The 25,651-nt window shown below is 37.1% G+C and overlaps 5 protein-coding genes across 11 annotated transcripts in view; 1 reads left to right on the top strand and 4 right to left on the bottom strand.

Annotated features, from left to right (window-relative positions):
- dar1 (dendritic arbor reduction 1) overlaps nt 1–1,018 on the bottom strand; it is a 31,177-nt gene extending 30,159 nt beyond the window's left edge. Inside the window, exon 1 of the mRNA XM_017154368.3 lies at nt 217–1,018. Within this exon, the coding sequence (XP_017009857.2) occupies nt 217–279 (63 nt within the window). The 5' untranslated portion in view covers nt 280–1,018. The remainder of the gene's footprint in view (nt 1–216) is intronic.
- A 5,725-nt stretch (nt 1,019–6,743) lies between these two features.
- On the top strand, nt 6,744–7,376 carry LOC108066034 (uncharacterized). The gene is made up of 3 exons (XM_017154349.3): nt 6,744–6,904; nt 6,971–7,038; nt 7,105–7,376. The coding sequence occupies exons 1-3, from the start codon at nt 6,808–6,810 to the stop codon at nt 7,318–7,320; spliced, it is 381 nt and encodes a 126-aa protein (XP_017009838.2). The 5' UTR covers nt 6,744–6,807; the 3' UTR covers nt 7,321–7,376.
- A 3,941-nt stretch (nt 7,377–11,317) lies between these two features.
- LOC108066047 (lipase member H-A) lies at nt 11,318–13,694 on the bottom strand. Its single transcript, XM_017154373.3, has 4 exons — nt 13,433–13,694; nt 12,719–13,183; nt 12,482–12,662; nt 11,318–12,376 (listed from the first exon to the last, which is right to left on the bottom strand). The coding sequence occupies exons 1-4, from the start codon at nt 13,659–13,661 to the stop codon at nt 12,292–12,294; spliced, it is 960 nt and encodes a 319-aa protein (XP_017009862.2). The 5' UTR covers nt 13,662–13,694; the 3' UTR covers nt 11,318–12,291.
- A 135-nt stretch (nt 13,695–13,829) lies between these two features.
- LOC108066045 (fibrinogen C domain-containing protein 1) lies at nt 13,830–17,461 on the bottom strand. Of its 2 annotated transcripts, none has more exons than XM_017154371.2 (5): nt 17,154–17,461; nt 16,369–16,499; nt 15,574–15,785; nt 15,280–15,457; nt 13,830–14,784 (listed from the first exon to the last, which is right to left on the bottom strand). In XM_017154371.2, the coding sequence occupies exons 1-5, from the start codon at nt 17,328–17,330 to the stop codon at nt 14,013–14,015; spliced, it is 1,470 nt and encodes a 489-aa protein (XP_017009860.2). In that variant the 5' UTR covers nt 17,331–17,461; the 3' UTR covers nt 13,830–14,012. The 2 variants fall into 2 exon arrangements, with proteins under 2 accessions (XP_017009860.2, XP_017009861.2); XM_017154372.2 differs by having other exon boundaries at nt 15,652–15,785.
- A 1,925-nt stretch (nt 17,462–19,386) lies between these two features.
- Eip63E (cyclin dependent kinase Eip63E) overlaps nt 19,387–25,651 on the bottom strand; it is a 109,538-nt gene continuing 103,273 nt past the window's right edge. For all 6 annotated transcript variants that reach the window (XM_070214455.1, XM_070214457.1, XM_070214456.1 and 3 more), the window contains 3 exons: nt 24,978–25,190; nt 24,730–24,909; nt 19,387–22,620 (listed from right to left, as the gene is read on the bottom strand). In XM_070214455.1, coding sequence (XP_070070556.1) covers nt 22,556–22,620; nt 24,730–24,909; nt 24,978–25,190 — 458 coding nt within the window. In that variant the 3' untranslated portion in view covers nt 19,387–22,555. The remainder of the gene's footprint in view (nt 22,621–24,729; nt 24,910–24,977; nt 25,191–25,651) is intronic.

Below are 25,651 nucleotides of genomic sequence, written 5' to 3'. Positions count from 1 at the left end.
GGTTCGTTAGAATTATATTTTTATGGGCCTTATGCTTAGAACCCTATTATAAGAACCTATCATTTTATCTGAATTATTTTGTTAAGATCTCTTTGAATTAATTTCGAATTTTACAAACTGTCATTTCTGGATTTTTATTTCCAGCTAAAGTAAGTTTATAAAACTCTCTATTATTTTCTAGTATTATATTATTATTTTGCTAGAACCGCAACTCACCTGCATCACCCAGTAGTTATTATTGGCGGCAAATTGATCACCAATTATGATATCCGTATGCATTTAAGCGGCGTTTTTCGCATGAAGCTTCACTCGAGTGGTGGGGCCAGGGGTAATGCCTGGCGGGGGAGGGGGATTCCACCGATATTCTACCAATATTTAACCCGACAATTTGCAACTGGGCTCCGTACTTTTATTTGCGGACAATTAAATGGCGCTGCTCTGACTCACGAGTCACGATCAGTTCAAGGCACAGTGATTAATCAATTTTCAGATCCGAATTCGGATTTTGGGTTTCAGATTTCGGGATTTAATATTATTGAATACTTCTGCTTGACATGGCACTGCGAACAACAGACATTGCGGCACGTTTTCTTACTATTCAATTGATTTTTTGTTATTAAAATTTTAAATTAATTCGATTTGCAAGGATATGCAAATGAAGGCACTCGATCACTTTCTCTCACTCTTTTGTTTCCCTTTGTTTGCTTTTTGCTTTTTAGCACACTTGTGTATATTTTTTATCCTTTGCGTTAATTGCAATAATTTAATAAAAAAGCCGCCGGCTTTTTGGCTCACTTCCGCATTCGTTGAGCTTTTGTATCTGTATCTTTTGTGTTCCTGCTGCGATATGGTGTATATATTTAGGGGCAGTAAATTCGTTGCAATATTCTATAGATTAAATGGTAAGGCACTTGTGGGTTTTGATTTTTAAAATATTTTTCTTGATTTGCTTAAAAGGAAACTGAAGGTATTTCACGCGCTCGTCGGCGAAGTTGTTACTGCGCTGGCGGGAACCGAGTTCGTACTGATTGGACGAGCGCGGGTTTTGCGCAGACGAGCCTCGAAAGTCAGAAAGGCAGAAAGCCAGTCAGCTAGCTGCCGCTTAACCCCCGCCGCTTAACCCTCCACCGCCGCCGCTCTCACTCACCTTTCGTATCTTTCGGATACTCTGCTGCTCACCAGGTGTTCCGCTCACCTGGATCTCGCTCTCTGGGTTTTCAACTCTCTGTAAAATAGCCCAGGTGATCTCAAGATCTCTTATACCCCACTCTCAGGTGGGTTCCGTTTCGGCCAGCTGATCTTATTGGAGGTATAAGAGCCGCTCGGTCGATTTTAATTGAATGCGCCGTCTGGGATTCGCCATTTTAGATTTGACCTGCAATAGAGGTGGTTATGGGTGATACAAATAAAAACATATTTATAAGAATTTAAAAGATGGAACTAAAACAATATACCATTATTAAAAATAAGAAGAAAATTAAAAATATTAACAAGAAACGTTTTAATTTATTAATTTTCAAGCATTGTTAGAAATGGAAAATATTATTAAAAAAACATTAAAGGACATATTATTTATTTATGATACAAAAACGTATTACCTATATTACAAGAAAGTGAATCAAATAGAGGATATTGTTATTGAAGAACTTAAGTTGTGACTTGAAAAATCTATACAATCAAATCTATTAAAATCCACTTTTTTAAAGAAGAAAATTTAATTTACGTTTAAAAAATAAAAGATTATATTTTTTTGTTAAATATGTATTTTTTTAATGGATTTTTTTAAGGAACCAATACTAATTTAGCTACTATTTCGTTACTATTAAATAAGTAACGATTACCTTCTATTGCTTTTCTATACATTTTAAGGACCCAATGTTAAGTGCACACTAGCTTAACATCTAAAGAACAGATAAACTTTTAACAACCCAAAGTATAAAATAGCTAGCTTTTAGAAGGGTAATAAATCAGGGGACATACCAAGCATAATCCTTCGAAAATCCTCCCCTTAACCGCTAAAACCGCTTTACTACACCGTTCATTAGGTTTGACACATTTTAGATAGTTTCTGGACAAAATAAAAACTGCCCAAATAGCACGCGAATCTCCCAAAGACCCCATGCAGTTCTTTCGATGGTCGAAAAGTATAATTAAATAGAATTAAAGCATAAATTAAGTCAGCTTATGTGCTTTCTTTTGAGGGAAATCAATAAAGCGACAATTAAAAGGCATATCTGTATCTACATATTCCAGGTGGAAAACGTGAAAAAAGGTGGAAAGAAGGAGCCAAACTGTCAGTTTTGCCCCGTAATTCCCTGAATCATAAAATTACCCCAACGCACGCCACACATAAAAGCCATTTTCATTTCGACTCATCCCCCTCTGGATTTTATTCTCCTTTCGGGCCATTAGGGAGCCACAAGTTTATGTTTTCTGTGAGAGGGGGGTTAAGTGGTGGTTAGAGGGGGGTTAAAGGGGGGCCAAATGACACGCAAACGTGGTTTTCAGACGGGGGGTTTTCTGTTTAGAGGTGTGGCCTCTCCGCAAAGCGGCGCAGACTCAAAAGCCAGCCAATCGGCGCTCGACAAAAAGAGCGAGAGATACAAGATACAAGATACAGCGAGTGAGCGAGACGGGGCATTCGGTTAGAGCGAGAAAGAGAGACACTTTTGCGTACACGGTGGCAGTAAGTAGAAATAAAAACAACAACACCACACACGCAGGTGGAAAAACAAAAACATCCAGAGATACAAAAGTATCTACACTGCTCGCACAGATACATTCGTCCATATTTCGCCGCTATTGATAATTGACTATTCCCCCTGCTTTTCGCTATTGACTTCGTGCAAATTTGCCATTAATGCCACCGCAGACGTCTCGAGATACAAGTTGAGATACCCAGATACTCAGATACTCGCTTACTTGCAGATACATTCGAATTTGTTTGTCTTCGCGCTTTTGTTTGCTCTCGAGCTGCCTGTCTTACGTTTGGCATCCGTGAGATATGCCAAAGACACATTTCCAAGTCCGCACTTGAATCCGTTTGTCCGTTCGTTGACAAATGTCAGCCAATTTATAACGCTTTTGGCCTAGAAGATACATATGCACGTTCTGGGAGATATAAATATCGTTATTATGGTTAAGGGGTTTTACAATAGTAATGGTGTGCTGAACTTATTTATTTTAAAAATATACAAATGGGGTAAAATTGCTCGTTCTAATGAAAATTAATGATCATCTGGTAATATTTACGATAAGTGATTACAAAAGGAAAACTAAAGCCATAGAGTCAATCAATATTTGTATCTATTTTTTACATTCTCTATTTTAATGATTATATCTTGACTAAATTCTCTTTATACCCTCATGATTTATTTATTATATTATTTTTTCAATTATACTCATACTTAAATATATTTCCCTTTAGGATTATCCATCACTCAATGCAACTTTATATTTACTTTGTGTTATTTTTGACCCTTCTTACTCACTTTTCATCCCAAAAAATCCCCCTCTAAAAACCTGTAATGTATCAAATTTGGCGCTTTTATGTCGAGATCCGAACAGTTCACCATAAATATTCAAATTGGAGGCGAACATCCTTGCAGGGTAATTGATTTTCCAGCCAGCGATATCTCAGTGGATTTATTGATGCCACTGTGGCAACTCTTACCTCACACAAAGATCGATGTCGAAGGGTAGTACCTTCGGGAACTACCTGTTATAACTCTGGTTCGGAGATCGGGGAACGAGGACCCCTCGAAAAATTCACTGCACTCGACCGAGCAGAACTTATCGGCCAGCTCGACATGATTAATTACCCAGCGAAGACCCTCGAGATCAGTTCGTTTGAATTGTGGCCAAAATATTGTCACGCTTCGGAATCGGAATAAAATGAGAAACACAACCGAGAGTCTCCAAGGAAATGGCTCTCCGCTTGATTGATTCCACTTGGCGGCACTTGCCGATAAAGACGAAGGACAAGTTTCCAAATGATTCCGATTTATTTTTGGGTCCCCTGAATTGTCGCTGGATTTTTTCTGGATTTCCAGCGGGTGAGAAAGCAACCCAGAGATTACGCGGCAATTTGTTTTGTCTGCGCATTTTCTGGGAAATATTTTCATAATTTCTTCGGCTTAACCTTATCTCTCCAGATTTATTTGTTTGCATAATGCGAGGGTAATTGAAATCTCATTCAAGGGAATAGAAATCGAAATTGGGGCAGGGCCACCTCGAATTCAAAAATTCCATCTAACTTGATGGTTAGATGGAAGATTATAATGTGGTATAGTAATATAATAGTGGCACCAAAATGTGCATTCTATGCAAATCCACAAGATGCAACTGCGAAATTTATGCGAATGCTAATCAAGTTAACACCAAAAGTTGTTGCTGTCGTCTGACAATTTTTAAGTGCGTATCTGTGTCGCTGCTGCGGCGGCAACAATTATTAATGATTTCGCTAAATGTTACAGAAAATAATGACAGCCCAGTGCTGTGCAGCTCCACAAATTACAAATGCACACAAAATGCCTTTTGGATTTCTGTATTTTGGTTTTTTTCGTTTTCGGTTTCAGCGCTTTTGCCTTTCAACACCTCGCAGCCCACATTTCATTGCGAGTTGAATGAATGATTCGACATGTTCCAAGTGGGCGGCCTCCGCCTGAGGGCGTGTCATTTTCAGCTTTCGGGGGCGGAGGGGGCGTGGCAATGGGGGAGGAGGCTGACTATGAACAGCAGGCGGCTGATTCTTCCCCAGGCTTCATGGGCACTTTTTTGACATTTAGCGCGTGCCCAAACGCAGAAAGAAAGAAAGAAAAGAGTCATGATCTAAGCGTCTAACGATCTTAGGTACAGCGAGAAAAGTATAATTGTATTCGAATTTAATTTAGAAAATATTTTAAGTTAAAACAAAAAATATTTAAATATTTAAAAAAATATTTATAGTATTTTAATAAGGAATCAGAAAATAGGTGTTCCTTATTTTTTCGTACCCATAGATTTAATAAGGCTCATCTTTTATTGGTAGTAAATATATTAGCACTATTATCTGTCACATTTGATGGTCTATTAATATTATGACTATCGATTGATTGAATTTGGAAAATTAATAACATTTTTATAACTCAAATAAATTTTTCTACAATGAAATTTATAATACATACAAAAATACATATTTTATAAATAAATAAAAGTTATACAAAATAATTAGTTTTAAAACCCTCTAAGCCACATTTCATTTTATAGATTGAAGATGAATGTTATTTAGTGCTTACAATTTAATCTTCTTTTTTCTGAGTGATAGGCCTCCATAATATTCCATAATATTCCCGTTTCCCTGTCCCACTTCAGGTGTTGGAAAGATGAGCCCCCAGATGAGCGGTACTCCTCCGATCCGACATCATTTCTATGATCGCGTTAATCACCTTTCAAGCCCACTCGAGGCGAAATAAAAACGATATGGCACTCGAGATCTGGGATCTCGATGGTATGGGGGCAACTTACAAACGATATCATTGCTTACTCAGCAGGTTTCGGGGTTCCAACTATGGATTTTCGGAGGGGGGTTTCCAACTGCTAATGATGCGACTGCACAATTGAAATGAAATTAATTTTACGCGGCAATTAATTAAATCTTCGCTGTGGGCAGACTGCAGAGAAAGCCAAGGCCTCCCACACCAAAGTCATCATCATCTTTTCCCTAGTAAATGCGGCCAATAATAATTATTAATTGGGCTAACAAGTCTCTCTCTCTATCCGTTTTTGGGGTTGTGAAACCGAAATCTTTTTGCCTTGGCCAAAAGAAACCATAAACAACTGATACACCATAAATGCGACGACGCACAAAACAATTGCTCCGAAATAATATAAATTCGTGTGAAATTAAATCATAAACGTAACAATAATCTGGCCGAACCCACAAAACCCACCAGTACAACACGTCAGACATCGCAGACATCGCGCAGACTTCAGACACTATTCGATTCGATATTCGGCATTCGACACTGACACCAAAAAGCAAACAAAAAAGCACAAACAAACGAAAGCCAACGAGCAACCGAAAATTTCCATAAGATTTTCTATCGATTTTACGGCGAATCGGAAAATTTTCCCAATGCCGAGAACTTTTCTCCGAATGCGACATGCAAATTATGAAATTTGTTTGGTGGGCCCAAATTCTTTTTAAATTTCCATATAAGGGGCTGCGTTTTATATATTTGTTTATCATTTTTCTGTACTGTGAGGTGGCTATAAAATGCCTTATCTTCACGTTTTCGTTTATGATTGTTCCTCATCAAACGATTTTCTGTTGATTTTTATGGCCAATTGGAAAAGTTTACCAGCTCTATGGAGCAAAAGCCGAAAGGTTCTCATTTGGTTAGCGCCAATTCGCTCTAAATGGTTTATGGTTTGATTTTGATGGGGGGTAACAAATTTTGATAAGAGCTGTTTTCTGAGGAACAGCAGATAAATCTTGAATGTCATCTTACAATGATTGAAATCATTTTTAAGCTAACATAACAACTTTTTAAAAGTGAATTTTAATTTTCAATATTATTCTAATTTATATAAATAAAATTATACATAAATAACATGATATAAATGTATAGACATAAACAAAAAAAAACAAGATACCTTTTTAAAAGTCAATTTTTATTTAAAATATTTTTCTCACTTTATAAACTAAATATTTCACATTTTATTTTCTGTTTTTTTATCATAAAGGCCTTGATTTTAGTGCCATCATATTTCCATTTCATACACACTTTCGTTTTATTTCTGGTCTCCATTTAACAAAATTCCAAAATGGGTCCAAATTCACGGCGCTGTCTTATATTGCTCTTCATTGCGGTATCTTTCTTGGCTTGCAACCTGGTCGATAGTTATATAAAGCAAAAGGAGCGTAAGTTTCTTTAGCTACCAAAGAAATAAAAAATATATTCTATTATTATTCCCTTTTTTCCATCAGCCATTCTTACATTATACCGCCATGAAATCCAGGAGATTCAAGACGATTTGGTTCATCTGGCAGATAGTGTAAGTTTCTAAGGTTCCTAAGAGGTCTTAATCCATTATTAATCCCCCCATTATTATTATTAAAAGTGCACCATAGAGAAACTGATGGTGGACGACTCACAGGAGTATCTGCGGATCAGTTGCCATGTGGATGATCTGCCGGAGGGCTACGTTAGAAGGTTAAAACCCGTCGATTATGGAAGGAGTTTTTTCCTCAATCAACGCATTCCGAAACCCTTGAAGCGCCAGTGGAATTTCCGAGTGCCCACAGATGCCGTGAATGGACTAAGTCTGCTGACTTGATTGATTCGACGACTGCCCACTAGACTGATAAAGAAAAAAATGTCAAAAGCCAGCTTATCACTTTGATTTTCTTTTTCTGTGGGGAAAAGAGGCGGTTGACATCGCTTGACCACCGGGGGATTTCAATTAATTCAAGGGGTCAGCATAGAAGGAGCCGCTACCGAATGATCGGCAATGATCCCCGGGCCTTTGTCTTTGTCTTTAATGAGCTTATCCATCATCGCGGTCACAGCTCCCAGTCGAGGCGACTTCAACTCATCTGTCACAGGGCTAATAGGTTTCATTAGTCATCTCCAATCGTCCGGTTTATCAGCTGCCTTTCTGGTCATTTCTCAGCGACTCAAAAATGTATTTTCTGTTTTGGTTTTGGCTCTTTACCTTCGGCCACCTTTTTCGTTCGGGGCTTTGCGTGTCGACAGCAATTTTCACCTTAATTATTTTTGGTCGGGTGGATGAGGTGGACGAGGTTGTGTCCAGCACGCGCTAATGTTTAATATCCGCCAGGATAATGGAAGGGGAGGTTCTGGTTCGGGGGAGGAAAAGGGAACAGAACAGAAAACCCCGAAGAAGACACCCAGACCAGACAGTTATGCAAATTTTCCAGTTTATTTGTATATTAAAAGGAGAATAAAACCTCCACGCCACTTTTGATGAACCAAGGGAATACCTTGTGACGCGCGGAGAATTTTGTGGAAAATTTTAATAAGTTTTCTACTTACGCAAATGTAATAAGCAAATGATACCAAGCCAAGGTGTCAAGACAATAAATATGAACCATAAATATTTAAAAAATATTCAAATTTTTATTGCAGTTCAATAAATTGGCGCCAATTGAAGAACATTGAATTTGTTATATGGCGAAAAAAATAAACTATAAATCGGTATTTGAATATTAATAAAGGCAAGTGCGTAAATTCTATAAATTATTTATGCGAAGAATAAAATGGAAAATGTACTCTGAGAACCTTGAAAATTTATTGTAAACTTATAATCAAGGTAAATAATATTTGAAGAATTAAATAAATTGTTTGAAGGTGAAAGTATATTAAAATTTATTTAAATTCTATATGAAATTATATAAATTCGAAATAAAATTATACAAATTTCAAATTCTACAACCGATAAAATTAAAAATTTATTGTAAACTTAAAATTATGGTAAATACTCATTGAAAAATCAAGAACAAATGTTTGGAGATTAATAGAATGTTAAATTATAAATTTATTACATTTCGAATATTTTTTCGGATATTTTAAATGTTTCTTGGTGTTATTGAGGGGAACTACTATCCAAATACTCCCCAAAAGTCAAAGAGCACTGCAAAACGGAAGCGAAGCGTGTGCTCGTAAATTATTGTGGCCACACACAGATACAAAACGCACACACACTTTCAAAGGGACACCCACAGGATGTCAGCTAGATGTTCCTCTGTGTGTGCTTGTGTTTGCCCATTTGGGCCATCGTCCTTTCGTGTCCTGGCTGTCTAACATTGTCCGTTCATTGTCTTGCCATGGCCTGTTTTTTGAGAGGTGAAAAATGGTATAAAAAAGTGAGGAAAATGGGAAAATAAGAGCCAGGGGTTTTCCTTTCTGTTTGCCATTCAATATTGGCGCCATTGTGACCCCCTCTCCGCGACTCCTTCCCCTCCCCGCTCCTGACTACCATAAAATGTTCAATTAGTTAATGAAAAATTTTCCAATTGGAAAACAACATTCGAGTTCAACTAACGACGTTTTAGGAGGGGGTTATGGGAGGGGATTTCGGGGGCTAAGGACTCCTTTGCCTTTGTGTGGAATATGCCTTCAGGTCGGAAATTTATGCATGTGATTTATGCACAACAACGATTGCCAATTACAATATCATTTCTCTTCTTGTCTCCTCGGCTTTGTGTTTGCATTTGTTCATTTTGTCCGCCTTTGGGTTCCTTTTATTTTATTTTTTCTCTACCTTTTTTACCTGTGCCTTGCGGTGAGTGTGCGTGTGCGGGGTGCCATTAAGAAATGTGTCAAAACATGTGAGGAATTATATAAGTTAACATACGACAGCGGGGTTAACCAGCGAGAGCAAAAGGCAAGGAGGCAAAAGGACAGGGAACTGGCCTGGGAATTAATTGATTTTTATTTATTCTTAAGAGCTTGAAATAGAAATAAACAGGACCAAATATGAAACACAATAAAAATGTATATTTTTTTAAACCATCAAAAGCTAATTATTTTAATTTTTATTATTTTATTTACCAGCTCAACAAAATAAATATTATAAGTATTAAATAAATACCAAAGCTAAAAGAACAACTGTTTTATTCAGCTAATAACCTAAGCTAACTATTTATATCATTTACGGCTAAATTAAAAAAAAAAATGTTTGCCAAAAAAACGGTCAGAAATTAAAGTGTTTAAATTTGAATGCCAATCGACTATGAATTTAATAACTAGTTCAACAAGGTATGACAATCCATATCTTGACAATTTTTGATCATTTTTCGGACAAAATATATAGAAAAGTGCTACATTTATAAATTGTATATTCCTGGCTCTTCATATCTATTACCCACCGGTATTTCCCATATCAAGGAAGTTAGCCATTAAACTAAAGGGAATCTCCCTTCCCCCTTCTAAAACAAAACGCATGCTCGCATTGAAATTGAATTAGAGCAGAACATTGGTCATTGGCACGTACCCTCTCAAGAGCCTCTTATCCCCGTTTAACCCCCTTTGGCCCCTCATTCGCCCCTTAACCCTGGGCAGCCCCCACCCCGTGAGGCAGCCAACCATTCAGCCATCGGCAGAATCAAAAGTCAACAACTCTCGCTTTGTTTTACTTTCCCAGCAAACAGAAATTAAAGCCAGAAAGCCAGAGAGTCGGAGGAAAAAGCAAAACGAGTGGCGGACAGGAAAAGCCGACGCATGACACAAATTTCAGGGAAGGAAGGTGGTGGCAGAACAAAAAGTGGAAATGGGGAAAACGCGTCAAGGGAAATGATGAGGGAAATATTGAGAACGCATATGAGAAGAGCAAAAACCGAAAAAACTAAAATAAAATAGTCGAGACTTTGGCGCGCGGCATTCGGTAAACAAAGGGAAAAACATTCAGCAAACAGAAACGGAAAACAGAAACTCGCTGGTTGACCGAGCATCAATAGAGCGGCTAACTTGCTGGATTTTTCACTCTGTGGAAAAACTGGGAAAGACAAAGGAAAAGCTTCGGCTCGAAGTGCGGGAGTTTCCTGTGTGCAGGGCGGCTAATGAAGCCTGAAATCGATTTGTTGTGGAATACTTCAGTGATCTGCGATCGATTTAAACGAAGGGTGATCGTGATAGCCACCGAACCACTTGATCCACCTGATTCAGCTGAACCACCTGCTACAACTGTGTGCCACCCACCTCTTTTTTCCTGGGGATATTCAGTGGATCTCCGATCGACAGGCAGCTGTTGCCATCTCGAAATCCCCAAATTTACAGCATTCCTCCTCCTTTTAGTGGCATTTTCCTGTTCACTCCGAATTTACGATCGCTGCCTTTGTTTACTTCTCCTCATTGGTGCTCTTTTTTATTGGCCTCTCCTTCTATATACTTGCCTCAAGTTTACCTCACGCATTCCGAGCACTGAGAGAAATAACTAACGAACTAGGGCAAAAAGTGTTTTTTTTCAAAGAAATAAGTAGGAGCTTTCTCTGTTAAAATTAAATTAAATACATTTTTAAGTACCTTCTTAAAACTAAATAAATCTGTATCACAATAAATTTTCGTACAGCAAAAACATATTTTTTAATTTTTTGAAAATAAATCCAATTTTAAAGTTAGTTTTTTAATACGACAAAAATATGTATTTTTCTAATAATAATTATGATAAATAGAATATTGTTACCTTTTCTTACTAGTAAAATAAAATCTTTATAATATTTTAAGTAATAAATAAAATGTACATTTTACAAATACGGTGCACATTTTTCTCGTTTAAACTATTTTATTTAACATAAAATTGACTCAGAACTCCCAGAAGATTTATGTAATTTTTTTCTAAGTCAAACAACATATTTTCCCTTCAGTGTATTTACCCGATGGCGATGCAAAGGAAACAAAAGCGGGGCACAAGCACCACCAATCCACCGAACCACCGAGACCGAGGTGTCAAGTGTTTTGCGTTATCTTCTGCGGTTGCTGTTGCTGCCTCTTGTTTGTAGGCCAACTCCGACTCTTCTCCAACTCTTCTGGCCAGTTAGTAGGACCGAAGAGGCCAAGAGACCGCCGACGTGTCTGCTTCTCGAATTGCGTCAAAAATTATCGCCATTAAATGTAGATGAGCGTTTAGTTGTAAAGTTATTGGCCCATAAATAACCCCCGGGTCTGTAGTCTGTAGTTATCCGCATCCAGGGATCTTCGAGAATCTCGAGGGGGGACTGTTTGTTCTCTTCATTCATAAAATGAATGTGATTTATGAACCGATGCGCTTGCGGAACTTTTGATTGCAGGTTCTAATAAGGATGATGGTTGCGGCTAATTGAAATTAATTTGCTGATTGAGCAGGAATTTAAAGAAATAAAAAATGGGTGGCTTATGGGAGGGGAAAAGTAATTTAACCGAAATTTTACTAGCCGAAATTTATGTGTCGTCGAGGATTAAGATAATTTTATAGTTAAAAGTTGAAGTTAAAAGCACTTAGACAACTATTTATTTAATGAACATATTGTAATGTTTTAAATTGGCGAAACAAAGAAAGGAAGCTAACTTAAGTTTATACACTTTGCAGGTCTATCCTTTTTAATTTGAAATCGAAACAAAAATATATCATAAAGTTTTTATATCATTTTTATGGCAGCTATGCCATTATGAATTTAACCTCCAATAATTTATATCCCTTAAAATACTTTGAATTTTGGCGCCAATTCTCAATATCGATTTATCCTTTTATATTGCCATACTACGTAAAAAAGAACCACAATTTCACATATAGATGGATAACTGGCGCCATCTATTGCAAAAAAGCAAACCGTGAGTTCCTGCCCTGGCCGTAGGGTGGCGCTCCATTAGTTGCCAAATAATAATACAGGGTGGCGCTAAAAAATATTTAAAGAAACTTTAGTTTAGTTAAACTACTAAAAAAAGGAATAATAAATTATAAAAATAATCAATAAATATCGAAACCATCGATTGAAATTTACCTGCGATCAACATGCTCGCCCATAAAAATTTCTGTGTTATTGGCTTGAGAATTTTCTGCTTGACAGTCCTCAACATGTCGACTTTTAATGGCCTTTAAACTGCAGGAAATGGCTGGAAAATTCTTGGGCATTCCTATGGACTCTGCATAAAACATAACGGCTCTGTTGTGACTGCAACTATCTAATAGCAATTTATAAGAAATCATAAAAATAATAAATAAATAAAGAACAGCTTACAAGCCTCATGAAGTAGCTTACTGGCGGCAACAACGTCCACATTTTCGCATCCTGGTTGCGGAGCCAGTCCAAAATTCGGATAAAAATCCACAGTTCCTCGAGGTCTAATATCCCCAAACAAAGGGTAATCCGTGTGAATTACGTCCACAAATTGAGCGGCATTCGAGTGCAAACTGTCTTCCGATCTACTTGAGAAAAGGGGAAGAGCAGGATCCAATCCCGTGACTCTGCCCAAAGTTCCATTAAAGTACCGACCAATTCGTCCTGCGATATGAGCTCCCAAACTGTGACCGATGACGTGAACTCCTTCCAAGGATATGCCATGTTTCTGGAGAAAGTCCTCCAGTAATTTAGCCAGAATGCGAGCCACTTTCTTCACCGCCAAACGAGAGGTTGGATAATCCAAATTGGCTACTGGTCCCCAGTCTGCTACCAGGACATTCTCATATCCTTGGGCAGTGTAAGCTTCGGAATTTTTGATATATTTAAAAAGTAAGTAAAACGATAAAAAACAAACTAAAATAGGAAAAAAAAAATTCTCGTTATTCAAAAATTGATTATTTTCGAGATCAAAGTATTTTTAACTATAGGCACTTTTTCATTTCTCAAAATGGGTAAAGAAAATTTTTATTAGGATTGTTTTGCAAAAATGTATAAAAAATAACCATTTTTCTTTCAAATTGATTTCCATTATTTTGCACTCCATATTCTTACCATTTCTCAGAGGCATAATAGACCCATGGGTGCGGGATCCCAGATATCCATGCACAATTAACTTTACAGACTCCACTGAGACCAAAGAATCCACATTTTCCAAAGGAACATCCGCCGAAGCTTTCAGATAGTAAATATTGCTCTGATTCAGCAAAGAGTCCAGCAGAGCGGCTTGTAATCCAAGAAACTGGCAGATGATAGGCACCAGACAGAAGCTGCTCTTGGCCATGTCAAAAGTAGCGACTTTACCCTATCTGGATAGTAACTGAAAAATATTTGAATAACAACTGGAGTTTCCATCCCAAAAACACCACCTATTTATACACCCAAAAAAAAGCATGCGTTCCGCTAATCGAGCGATTAGTGGAAATCTCCCATAGAGATGACGTATTTTCAGTACTTTGTAACATTACTGTATTTATCTAGATATTAAGTAATTTTCCATAAATATTACACACACACGCACGGAGAGAGATTCAAAGCTAAAGCTAGGGTTAAAATGCAAGCAATCGCGATTGTGGGTTATCCCTGATTTCGGAGATGGCAGTTGGTTAGGGATAGATTTTCTTATAAATATACCCTAACGCCTGTTGTCATCTAGGAAGTCGGGAACGGGTCGAATCATCCAGCGGACGCTTTTCAGGGAGTTCTGTCCGGCGAAGGTATCCCACCACATTCCAGTTTCCAGAGCTTGTCCCTGGTTCCTTGCGATATAATGACCGAAAAGATTGCTTGTAGCGCAGTTGTTAAACCAACCGGCTCCCTTGTGTTTCGCCGCGCAGTTGCAATCGAGGCAATTATCATTATCCTGATCCAGAGTGCTGAACTTGGCCCCCGCATGATAGGATAGCGAATCCCCCGCCGAAGGGGTCAAGTCCTCTTGGAATTTGCCCAAAACACTCAGAGGATAGATCTCCCTTTCGCTGCCAATGGCAAAGACCGAATATCCCGCATACGCCACGTTGCCCGAAAAGTCCTCCATCACAATGCGCAGTTCATGTAAAGCAGATGCAGTCAGGGCATGCAGTTTGTTGAGGCCAATGAAGAAATTCCCGGCCAGGTTGCCAAAGCCATCGCGATAATCCAGCCAGCCGCGTTCGAAGTTCACATCATCGGAACTGCGGCTCAGGATAACCGTCCAATCGTCATCGCAGGTCACATAGAAGGACTCCGATTCGGGGGTGAGCTGGAGCTTAAGGATTCCCTGGCTGGACAGGAAGTGATACTTGCAGCTGTTGGGCAAATCCTGGCTGTTCGGAGGGCCATCCATTCCAGCCGGTCCGTAGAAGATCGACGGCGGAGCTCCAGGTGATTTGTGTCCCAGTTTTCCTTGGATCAAACGGTTTTGGCGCCTGAAAGATAAATATTAAATTTAGTATTTATAAACTTTATAATAGGTTTTCTATAAGTCCTAAATCCACGTATTCTAGCATTTTTCTAGTATTTTTAGAATTTCTTTCATAACAAATCCAAAAATTGTTCAAATATGGATTGTCATACCTTGTTGAACTCGTAATACAATTCCCAATCGATTGGCATTCAAATTTGAACACTTTAATTTTTGACCATTTTTTCGAAAAAATCGTGAAGTTACCCCTTATAAAATTTTCAAAAATTGGTGAAATTTTTTTGTTTCCTATTTTACTTGGAAAAGTGATAGATCGTTAACTTAGGTTATTAGATGGACAAAACACTTGTTCTTTTATATGAGGGACCCAATTTAACAAAATTATGAGGAAAAAACTAAGAAAGAAATTCAAAAAAACGTTTAAAAACGCAGGTAATTTGATATCTTGTTTTTAGCTTCTATTATTGTTTAGGTTTATTTCATAATCGATTTAACTTACTTAATAACCTTTGAAAGACTGTTAACTTCAATCTGCGTGGATCTGACCTGAAGGGCAGTGGAGGTCAAAAGAGTGGCCAAGGCATCCAGTCGATCCGAAACACTTAAATAGGATTCATTAGATGCACGAGTCGGTTCCGATTCAGGATCCTGAACGGCACGAGGAGTCCGTGATAAGTCTGTCCACAAAACATAATATATATTAAGCATTATTAAAAATCTAGTTTATAAGAAAATTAAACAACCAGAGAGTCACAAACACAACATCAACTTTTAGATTATGATAATATGTTACCCTTCATCTTCTTGCGATTGTTTAGCTTGTGTTTTAGCTCCCTAATATGACGTGAACCGAAAACTAAGTCGGTTTCACCTTTAAGCTCATCCAAAGTGTTTCTCGAAAGCCGCTGGATATGTTCGAAGCTGTCCAATCGCTGTTTAAAGTCCAGTTGCTGGGCCTTCATAGATTCCATTCGCGCTGAACTGCTGTCCACCAGCTCATCCAATCTGGAATAAATATATATTAAATACGTAATAAATATATAGTAATCACAGCTCTTTGTTTTCTATGAGAATGCCCCAATTAAACGATTTATCTTAGCTACAGAAGCCAGATAAAATTGTACGAGAGTTTTCTTTATATTTTTTATGGATCCGCTCGTTAATCAACTTGAGTTTGCCATTTGCAAATTTTGTATACCCAAAACGATTGAACAAAAATTAGCGATTAAAGGCAACAAAGATAGAAACATATTAACTAAACATTCGAAACGTTGAGAACCAATCCATAAACACTCGGCGGATGCGTGCGAAAATCAGCAGGAAATTTCTGCGAACCTATAACAATAAATTTGACCCAAAAAAAATAGCAGATGTTCCTCACATCGATTACTTCATTCAAAGAAATATAATTGAGAGACTGGTTGATTGAGCATCATTACACACCGAATTCTTTTGCCAAATAAATGGCAGTGTCACAGAAAAGTTTCCGAAAAATACATAGCCACACGTTGTTTTGTTTTACCGGTTTTTTTTCGAAAGTATTTCATATGATCTATGATGATATTGCAAACCAGTTTTCAGTTCTCACTTCTTATCGATGATTTCCAGGCGATGGCGCTGGTCCTCGTCCAAGGTCACCAAGATGCCAACGCGATCGTGCAGATTGGTCATCATTTCCCTGTAGTCGCACTTGGGAGGACTCGTAGGGATCGTGTAGCTCTTGGGATTCGAAAAACAAAAACAGGGAGACGGTACATTAAAACACGAGGCCAGCGCATTGAACTTGTTCTCGGCTGGCCAAAAACGAAACCTGCTGGCCAAAAGTCAGCGGGGCGAGTCACCAAGCTTGAAATTCACATTACAGTAGACGATCGAAAGAGCAAACATCCCATTATGCTAAGTAGGTTTTTGCATTTCTGAACAAAGGGTTAATTTATTTTATTTTTCTTGGTTGTTATTTTCTGGCCACTTTTGATGTTTCGCTTGGCCACTTAAAAAAACACTTGTGCAAAGCTTTTATATGCATTCTATTTTCTTGTTATTTTGTCGTCTTTAACTTGGGTTATTTATATCTTTTATATCTTTCATCATCTTCAGCATTGAATATTGCTTAATATTGGTTCACTTATTGCTTGTATCTATCACTTGGAAAATAATAAACCTTTCTGAGTAAAACTTGAAATTATATTTTTTTTGTTTTGTATTAGAAATAATAATAACATTTTTTATTTGTTAATTTTCTTATCAATTAGATTTCAATATATTGTTTAAAAAGAAATTATCTTTTATTTGTTATTGGTTTCAGTTTAATCAACAATGGATTTTTAATTGCTCTTTCGATCGTCTTCCATATTTAGTATCACTGTAACGCACTCGGAAGTTGTTGGGCATGCGCGACCGTGTTTGGTTGTTTCGGAGGTTGGGGTTACGAGGTGGGGGCGGTGGTGCCTGTGTTACGCCGGGAACTTCCACCAGAGAACCAGTGCCAAAATCGCAGACCGCAGCCAGCACCATGACAAAGGCCATCGCCACTAATTGGGGCCTCATCATTTTGTCACTTTGTTTACGCGTCGCTCAAAACAAACAAATCACTCGCAATCATTCAAGAATTCGACACCTATCCTTGGGTTTCCACGCTAGATCTGTGTTAAGACCCGAGATCTATACGTCCGTTCCGGTTGAAATTCACAAAGAGACTGAGTGTATTTCAAGATCCATTCGATTATTGGAAGCTTTTCTCGTAGACGAGCTTTTTTTCTCGAGATGCTCGAAGAGAGTACTTTTCTCAGAGGGATGGGATCGCCTTTGTTTATACATCTGTCTCCCGAAGACTGGGAAAAATCCCCCCGGTCTTTTGGCCTTTTTGGGATGTCAATCATTCTTCAATACTTAACACGCCGATCATGCCAAAACGATTCGCAATGGCTTGTAGAGAACTATGAACACGAGCTGAGAATTATTAATTGGCTGTGCAAAAAAAATAAAAAGGGGATGGAATCACCACTAAGAACTACTAGTCTTGAGCTTAACTTTACTCTTTAGTTCTGGTATCATTTTAATGCTAATTAGTTAGGCAAAGAGTGTGGATGGAAGCTAAGATTAACTCTGGCATCAGTTATGGCAATTTTTCATTATTAGCAATTATAATAAGCTCGTTTAGCATCGCTTCTAGTAACATTTAATGCTATTTAAGAACTGCACTAAGTATACAAAAATTACTGACTTAAATATGATTTATAATTACTATTTATAATAACCTAATTATAATAGTTTTCATCGTTAAGAATTAGTCATTTATTAGAAAATACTTTGAATGCAAATTTAAAACAGGGAAAAGGTGTGTTATAATTTTCTAAAATTGCATAATATAATATTCAGCCCACATATCTTTGTCATAAATTAATGGTAGACCTGTAGACCTTATTAAAAAGTTTCCTAAAAAATAAATTAAGAAAATGTTGATGTTTAAAACCGTGTTATTTTATTTATATTTTATTTAAGAAGCTATTGCGAAAAAACATAAATATTATTTTGTCTTACAATTAACAAAAATGCTTAAAATTGTTTACTGGCAGTAAACCTACTTTTCGGTGGCTTCTCGTCTTAAGTCATCGTTGCTAATTGCTAGATAATTTTATGCAACTGAAGCTATGGATTCTCTTACCTCACCTTCAAAATTCGCTACGTAGTTTGCATGCCAATGATATGCAAATCATATTCATTGGCCGTATGTGCAAGCCTGCCTCAACTTGGCGTCATTTCCATATATTAAACTACATTGTATATTGTTCGATAAGAAAGGGCATAGCCTGGTAATCGATGAGTAATCGTCGTGTGTTGTTGGGGAATGCATGCCAAACACTTTGTGATTTTCCCTCTACGTTGACATTATATTTTTAGATTTATATGCGTTTTTTATTTATATGGATTTTGGCCTTAGCCGTCATCGGTTGAAAAATAATGAAAGACTCACGACGGGCAGAATAAATATGGATGCAATTGCATTTTTCAATCGCCTTTACAACTTGTTCACGAGATTTTCCGTTGTTCCGCTTATGTCACTTGTAATTGTTTAGCTCAATTACAATGAAGATGGGTTTTATGGGTTTCTGAAGGTTTACAGCTGCATTGGAGATCCATTGGAAACCTTTTCCGATGGCCAGCTGCAAATAATTCGTGCTGAGATGAGATGCCCGCCTGCAGATACCAAAAGTCAGGGGCCCAAGTCTCATCCAACTCTATTTGTGGGCAAGATGAATTGCCGGGATGATGACGCAATCGAGGTTGGGGTGGCACAAAAAATAAGAGGATTGAGCGAAAAAGTTTCTTAACATCATGTATATTGTGTTTGCCATTTGGTCGAAGAAGAGAAAAAAAGAGTTGTGTCATTTACATAATTAATGCTTTTGGGTCCCACCACCCATTTTTTGGATTTTCCTTCTCCAGCCGACTTGTCATCCTCTTGAATTATTTCAATTGCTTGAATTGTGGCCGACTTAATTTCAAAGCACGCCATCAAAAATTATACAGCTATATTCTTATTTGTAGCGCCTAGAAAACAGCCCATTAATCAATCGAAATATTCTTGAAAATAAAAAACTAGTCATTACTTTTCATTGGCCTTGGCCGCTTTTTATTTAATATTAAATTATTGTACAGGTTGAACTTATTCAAATTGTATTTAGTTGCCATCCATTTTGTTAAATAATAAACATTCAATATTTTTCCATTTTCCATTTTAAATATACCCATTCTGCTGTCTATCGTTTTACTCTTGCCAAATATTGTTTTGTTCGTCTTTCACTACTTAGAAATCAACTACAAATATTTACAAAATTCTTCTTGTTTTTTCGGGTTTCTTCGTTTAACTATACAAAAATGCTTACGAGGTAAACATAAAAATTGCATGCTCCATCTAAACTATCGCCTAACTGCATCATCGAGAGTTCGTAATTTGTGTTAATAGATTTATTTTGTTTTTAACAAAGGTACATTAAATATTTACGACAAATTCAATGCATTAAAAATATTTAAGTTTCATATCCTTCCGTTCCGTTTCCAGCCCCTTAGTTAAATGTTTTTACCTTTCTTTTACCTTTTTAATACCTTTTTTACCTTTCGTTCCCCAGGGTTCCGAGGGAGGGATTACCCTGCCGCTTAGCTAATATATATATAGAATACGTTCCGCTAAAAACATTCTTAGTTTATTTACTCGTTTCGATTACGTTTAGGGATTAGCTTAGTTTTTTCTGTTCTCCATTATCTTTTGTTTGCTTTGCTCTTCTCGAATGTTGTGCAAAATAATCAATTGGAAAATGCCTCGAAAAATCATTTCTGATATCTGATAAAATTGCATTTAACGGAAACGAAAACCTTGCTAATTTCGTTCGATTCTATTCGATTCGATTTGTTCCATTGGCTCATTGGCTTATAAACTATGGACGTAACCTTCGGGATGGGAAAAGTGCAAAAGTGCGTTGCCATGCTTCGTTACCTTTTGTTTCGCTATTTCGATCCTAAAACTAATGGTAAATTTTGGGTAAACTTTTCGCAGAAAACCAAAAATAAACCAGAGAGAATGGGTAAACATCCTCGTTGCTAAATTTTGAGTGCGTGCAGAATTTTGTTTCTTTTTTTAAGTTGGCTAGCAAATAATTCTAAACAGATCCTACAGTTTGCAGTTCTCTAAAGTGCCTAATTCTTTATCTTTATTAAGTTTTTGTTTACTTCTTGTTGTGTTTACCTTGCTGTAGTGTGTGTTTTGTTCTTTATTTTTGCATACTTTTTTCATAAATCACAGAAAAAGTTTATTCATTTGAAATATTTGGTTTTTGTTTAGATCTGACCTTTACCTTTTGCTACAAAATATAATCTGGTTGTGGAACGCTATTAAAACGTGGCCCTAATCGAGTTATTTTGAGTGTCAACTAACTTTACGGGCTTGATATCTAGAGCTTGAAAAAATACCGACAGTTTCTCGATATTTAATTTGTGTTTTTCCCTTGAAAACATCGATATTATCGAATCGATTTTGTCAAAATATCGAAAATATCGATAATTTCCTAGCTCTATTGATATCTCCTTAGAATCGTGTCTTAATCAGAGAATCATAGCAATTTGATTGCCTACAACTCAAATTGGCTCGTCGTCGTTCTCATCGATATTCATAATATATTTTGTTCTACGCTTTAGTTTGCTCTACTCAAATCATTTTTGATTCATTTACTTTTGTTTCAAAACCATGTCAAGTGTCTTTGATTTCAATTTGCACATTTGTTTAGCTCTTATTTGAACTTCTCTTGAATATTTTTTCAGTGGAACCCGGAGATGTCGGGCGTCCCCTCGTCTTTGGCCAAAGTACGTTACGTTTCTTAGATTATGGAAATGGATTGGGCTTGGTTTAAATCTTCGATTCTTCTCTTTTCTACGAACTCTATGTAAAATACTTGGTTAGGTTACTTAGTTTGTTTTAGTTTAGTTGATGGCTATTTTATCTCGAATTTACTTTTGGTTGATTGCTAAAAATTTGATTCTACTCTTTTGCGTTCTTTGCTAGGTTAATTGTTTATCTATTCGCTTAAGTTTGCATCGAAAATTTTTATGATTTATGATCCACCAGCCTCCCTCCCAAACTTTGATTTGTTTTTTACTAAATGTTTCTAGGAATTCAAATTCACATTCAATCATCATCCACGCGGCAGCAAAATCACTGTAAAAAATAAGGAATTAAATTAGGAACATAAGAAAACGAAATGAGCAAACATAAATGGTATAAATGGTTTAAATTTATTTGTTTTACATATCTTTTAAGATTGATTTACTTTCTTTTTACATAAATTCATTTAATAATTATAAAATTATCACTTAAACAGCGCGGCGAATTTTTATGTATTTTATAATGACAAAGGAAGGGTTACAAAATCATACAATCGAACAATTAAAAGAGCTGAAATAATAACTTTGACTGTGCATCTCTATAATTTTTAAATTGAATAATTGCCTGGAAATAATCGTACATTTTGTGAGCACTTTTGTGTTGATTAATTGATTTTTTTAAGCGCATTACCGCCAATCCATTAATTTGTATTAATTGCACTCTATTAAAGCAGTAACCAATCGAATTTTTTTATAGACACTTTGGATAAACACTCGTCAGTCGAACAAATATCGACTAAAAACTAAAGAGAAAAATAATGGAAACGAAATACAGACATATGATGATGATTATTATCTCTCACTCATTGCAAACGAAAATATTGCGTAATCCACAGAGGCAAATTCACTCACTAAAGGCTAACTTTAAATGTAAATTTTGTTTTTAGCTTACAAAAGAATACAGAAAAACGTGTCTGCGCTTTGACTAAACTGAGTATCCTTTTCGACGCGGCTTTTGCAGGATGGCGAGAAGTGAACTAAACTAACTTTTAAGCAATTTGACTGAAAATAAAATGCCGCCGTTGGTTCTGCGTATGTCTGTCTTCTGCTAAACTCACTGCGAAATCGAGAACTAATAACTAAAAAAGTATCATAGAATTATAGTACAAAACTTCTGCGCGCACGAGAAGTTCCTTCATCTTCTCCATCTTCATCTTTTTCTTGCATTATATATGGCTGTCGATTGCTGGATGATTGCTGATATAGGTTGATTGACAGATTGATATAGTCCAGGAGGATTGGATTGGGCGATTGATTGGGTGATATTGGTGCCGGTGCCGAGGACTGGGATCCTAACAGTAGAAACGTACGCCATCCACAGAGAGGACTTGCTTTAATTTTCATTTATTCTGTCGATTTGGCTCCGTATAAAGCTGCACGCCTTCCACGGTGAAAATTGAGGTTTCTGTTGGGAGAGAGAAAAAACATATCAAATTAGTAAAAAATTAAAATAATATTTTTTGTAATTAAAAAGTTTGAATTATGACAACATGCTGCTGGGCCCTCTGACCATGACATAATTTAATTTACGACCATCGACGAGCGAGCGACAATTAAAATTGCCATTGGCGAAATTACATTTTCCAGCCACACATGATACACTCACACAGTTGCTACAAAACCCTAACCACTCACAAAGTTGACACGGATATGTACAGTAAAACATCTAAGGAGTAAACACTATGTAATGTGAAATTTTCAAAGAACTAGTTGAAATAAATTGCACAGTTATATTACCAAAAAAAATATTAACAATATTTTCACTTACGAAAACCCAAGAAATATTTTTTGAAATTATTTATATTTAATATATTAAACTTTGAATAATTCCTAAAAATATTCCAATTTTTTTGGGTTATTTGTAGCGAATCTTCACTGTGGTACACAGTGTGTTGGCCAACCTAAGCCACAAAACCGCACACGGGGTGTGATGACCTTTTCCTGGCCATGATAAATGAAGCGCATTAGTTGCGTTTTAATTGATTCTATCTGTCCACGCTGCGTATACGCAATGTTTCATGGACAAATACCAGGGAAAATACCAGGAAAATCTAAAGTCCCACCCCTTCGTAATGAGCTTGGGTTTGAAATTTTTCACAGCGACTGTGATTTAGCCAGAAATTAGCATGGAACCCCTATCTCTGGTTTTTTGTGTGTGTGTTTGTGTTTTGTAGAAAAAATAGAACCAGTTTTGTGTAAACAAATCACGCGTAATCGCATTTTAAGCACACTTTAAGCTGCCCTCGATTAAGTGCAAGTCCAAACGAGGGGGAATTTGCACTTCATTCATTTATATTCGCTTTTCCCACTGCATTCTCGAGTGGCTTTTGGGCCCCTCTATATGTATTTTTAAAGCCCTTTCTCTATTGCAATGGATTTTCTGGTCCCCCTGCAGTGCATTTGCCAAATTGCATAGTCCACAAACTACAAACTAGATGCTGGTTTGTGGGGCTGACCCTTAAATTTCCTTTTTTCCGAAATGTTTCCATTTACCGAGCAGCATCCGATAGGATGTCTGCTAATGAATGCAGGTCCTCAGGAAAAATAGGAAGTTAGTACTCATTTTATTTACTCGAAAATGCTGAGAAAATTGCAGTGGATTTGGCAAAGATAATTGGTTATAGATACACAGATACAATTTATGGGGTTTTTTTTTTAGCTATTGGGTAGTAATTTTCAAAGAAAATTCACAGATATAATTAAAATTTTGTAGACAAAATAAATACCATTTATATAAATACTATTTCCGACATTTATTTACTTTGAATTACAATCTATAATATCGATTTTTTCCATATTATTCAAAGATCGATGTTTAACGGATAAATCCATGTTTTTTTGGCGTTTCATTAGAGAGTAACAAAATAATAATTCATCAATAAAGAGCCTCTTTGTTTTTTTTTTTAAACCAAAATAATCTTATATATTCATTTAAAGTTTGAATCTAAATTTTCTGTAAGTGCTTAGTAGATAGGCTTCCGATTTGAAAGCGAACCATTATTTACTCTCAGATGTTAATTTTACGCAATCTAATTAGTAGACCAACTTGATTTTCTCTCTGTAGAACTGCAGATCTCCCCGTATTTGTCCACCAAGTTTGTCCTTTGCATTCGGTATTTATTTTTGCCCAACTTGTTGCAAACTTTGTGCCACCACTTGAAATACAAATTAAAACTGGCAAATGCAATTACTGTTAACTATACCACGGAAACACTCGCTAAACAGGCGGCAGACGAAACTCTTATCCGAAAAAAGAAAACTCTTCCTCGAAAGGCAAACAAATTGTCGCGAAACTTAAATGAGTTGTCCTGCACAAAAGAATGGGCCTGGGCTATTCTACCTTCATGGGATTTTTCCCGTGACTTTCTGCCAACTTTGAGCAAACATTTCATCCCTTTTTCCCTGGCTTTGTTAATTGGTTTTCTTTTACAGACAATGGCCGAAGCCGAAAAACTTTCTTGGCTGCTTAAATGTTTAATGCATTAATTCAATTTTTCGGCAGACTCAGACTCACCGTCTGGCAATTCGTAGAGTTTCTTTGGCAACTGCGCAAAGTACGGATGCTGCAGTGCATCATCGGCGCCCAATCGCTGCTCCGGATTCAGTTGCAGGAAGCCGTTCGCTATCGTCTCGCCCTCGATGATGTCGTACAGTCGTGGGAAGTTGTGACCCAGTTTCCGCGGTCGATAGAAACCTGTAAACCAAAAAAAAAGAACGAAGTAAAATTAGCAGAGTTCCTGGCTCCGAAAGCCAATTACTTACCCAGCTTGTGCGGCTTGTAGCCGGGAAAGTGGGTGACCCCCGCCCACGTGTCCTCGGTGGGCGTGCCCAGCAATTTGAATATCTTGTCCAGCTGATCGTAGGTATCACGTATCCCCGGAAACGTCGGCATCCCGGTCACCATCTCCACGAAGATGCAGCCGACGCCCCACATGTCCAGCGAGGTCGAGTACTCGGTGCTGCCCAGCAGGACATCTGAAATGGTCACGAACTCGCAGAGGTAAGTAAATGCACTTCTGTTTTGTTGCAAAATAAATTGCCATTTTAAATAAATAAGAGGGTAGGGAGACAGAGAGAGTTCAGAGTGGAGGACCAGAAAGTCCAGGAAGAGATAGCCCTGCACTTCCTCTGCACCTTTGTGTTTATCTTTGCTGCCGCTTTTTGGCCAGCAGCTAACAAAGTTTAGTCCTCCCACGGGCACACACGAAATTCTGCTAAAAGTACCATGAATTTTTGTTTAAATAAAAGGAGTTTAAGTGGCCTAGTTCCATGAAGGAAATACAAAAACAACTAAAACCAAATGGTTACCAACATAACTAAAATGTAGATAAATACAACAAGTTCAAGGATGGTTTTACAAAAATAAACAGAACTTAACATGATTTTTTGAAAATATTTTAAGGTAATAAAATGTTATACTTCTGTGTCATTGATAA

The sequence above is a fragment of the Drosophila takahashii genome, chromosome 3L (genome assembly GCF_030179915.1).
Source record: "Drosophila takahashii strain IR98-3 E-12201 chromosome 3L, DtakHiC1v2, whole genome shotgun sequence".
In the NCBI taxonomy this organism is placed as follows: Eukaryota; Metazoa; Arthropoda; class Insecta; order Diptera; family Drosophilidae; genus Drosophila; species Drosophila takahashii.
The sequence above is the reverse complement of the archived record's forward strand: the minus strand, read 5'-3'. Positions and strand labels throughout refer to the sequence as shown.

Bases quoted from the DNA above. Each gene is read 5' to 3' on its own strand.
- LOC108066034 (XM_017154349.3), top strand. From the start codon at position 6,808: ATGGGTCCAAATTCACGGCGCTGTCTTATATTGCTCTTCATTGCGGTA. The intron at 6,905-6,970 runs GTAAGTTTCTTT...TTTTTCCATCAG, and splicing joins TTATATAAAGCAAAAGGAGC to CCATTCTTACATTATACCGC. The intron at 7,039-7,104 runs GTAAGTTTCTAA...TATTATTAAAAG, and splicing joins TGGTTCATCTGGCAGATAGT to TGCACCATAGAGAAACTGAT.
- LOC108066047 (XM_017154373.3), bottom strand. From the start codon at position 13,661: ATGGCCAAGAGCAGCTTCTGTCTGGTGCCTATCATCTGCCAGTTTCTT. The intron at 13,184-13,432 runs GTAAGAATATGG...AAAATTCCGAAG, and splicing joins TATTATGCCTCTGAGAAATG to CTTACACTGCCCAAGGATAT. The intron at 12,663-12,718 runs GTAAGCTGTTCT...AATTGCTATTAG, and splicing joins TAAGCTACTTCATGAGGCTT to ATAGTTGCAGTCACAACAGA.
- LOC108066045 (XM_017154371.2), bottom strand. From the start codon at position 17,330: ATGATGAGGCCCCAATTAGTGGCGATGGCCTTTGTCATGGTGCTGGCT. The intron at 15,786-16,368 runs GTGAGAACTGAA...TATTTATTCCAG, and splicing joins CTGGAAATCATCGATAAGAA to ATTGGATGAGCTGGTGGACA. The intron at 15,458-15,573 runs GTAACATATTAT...TTTTGTGGACAG, and splicing joins CAATCGCAAGAAGATGAAGG to ACTTATCACGGACTCCTCGT.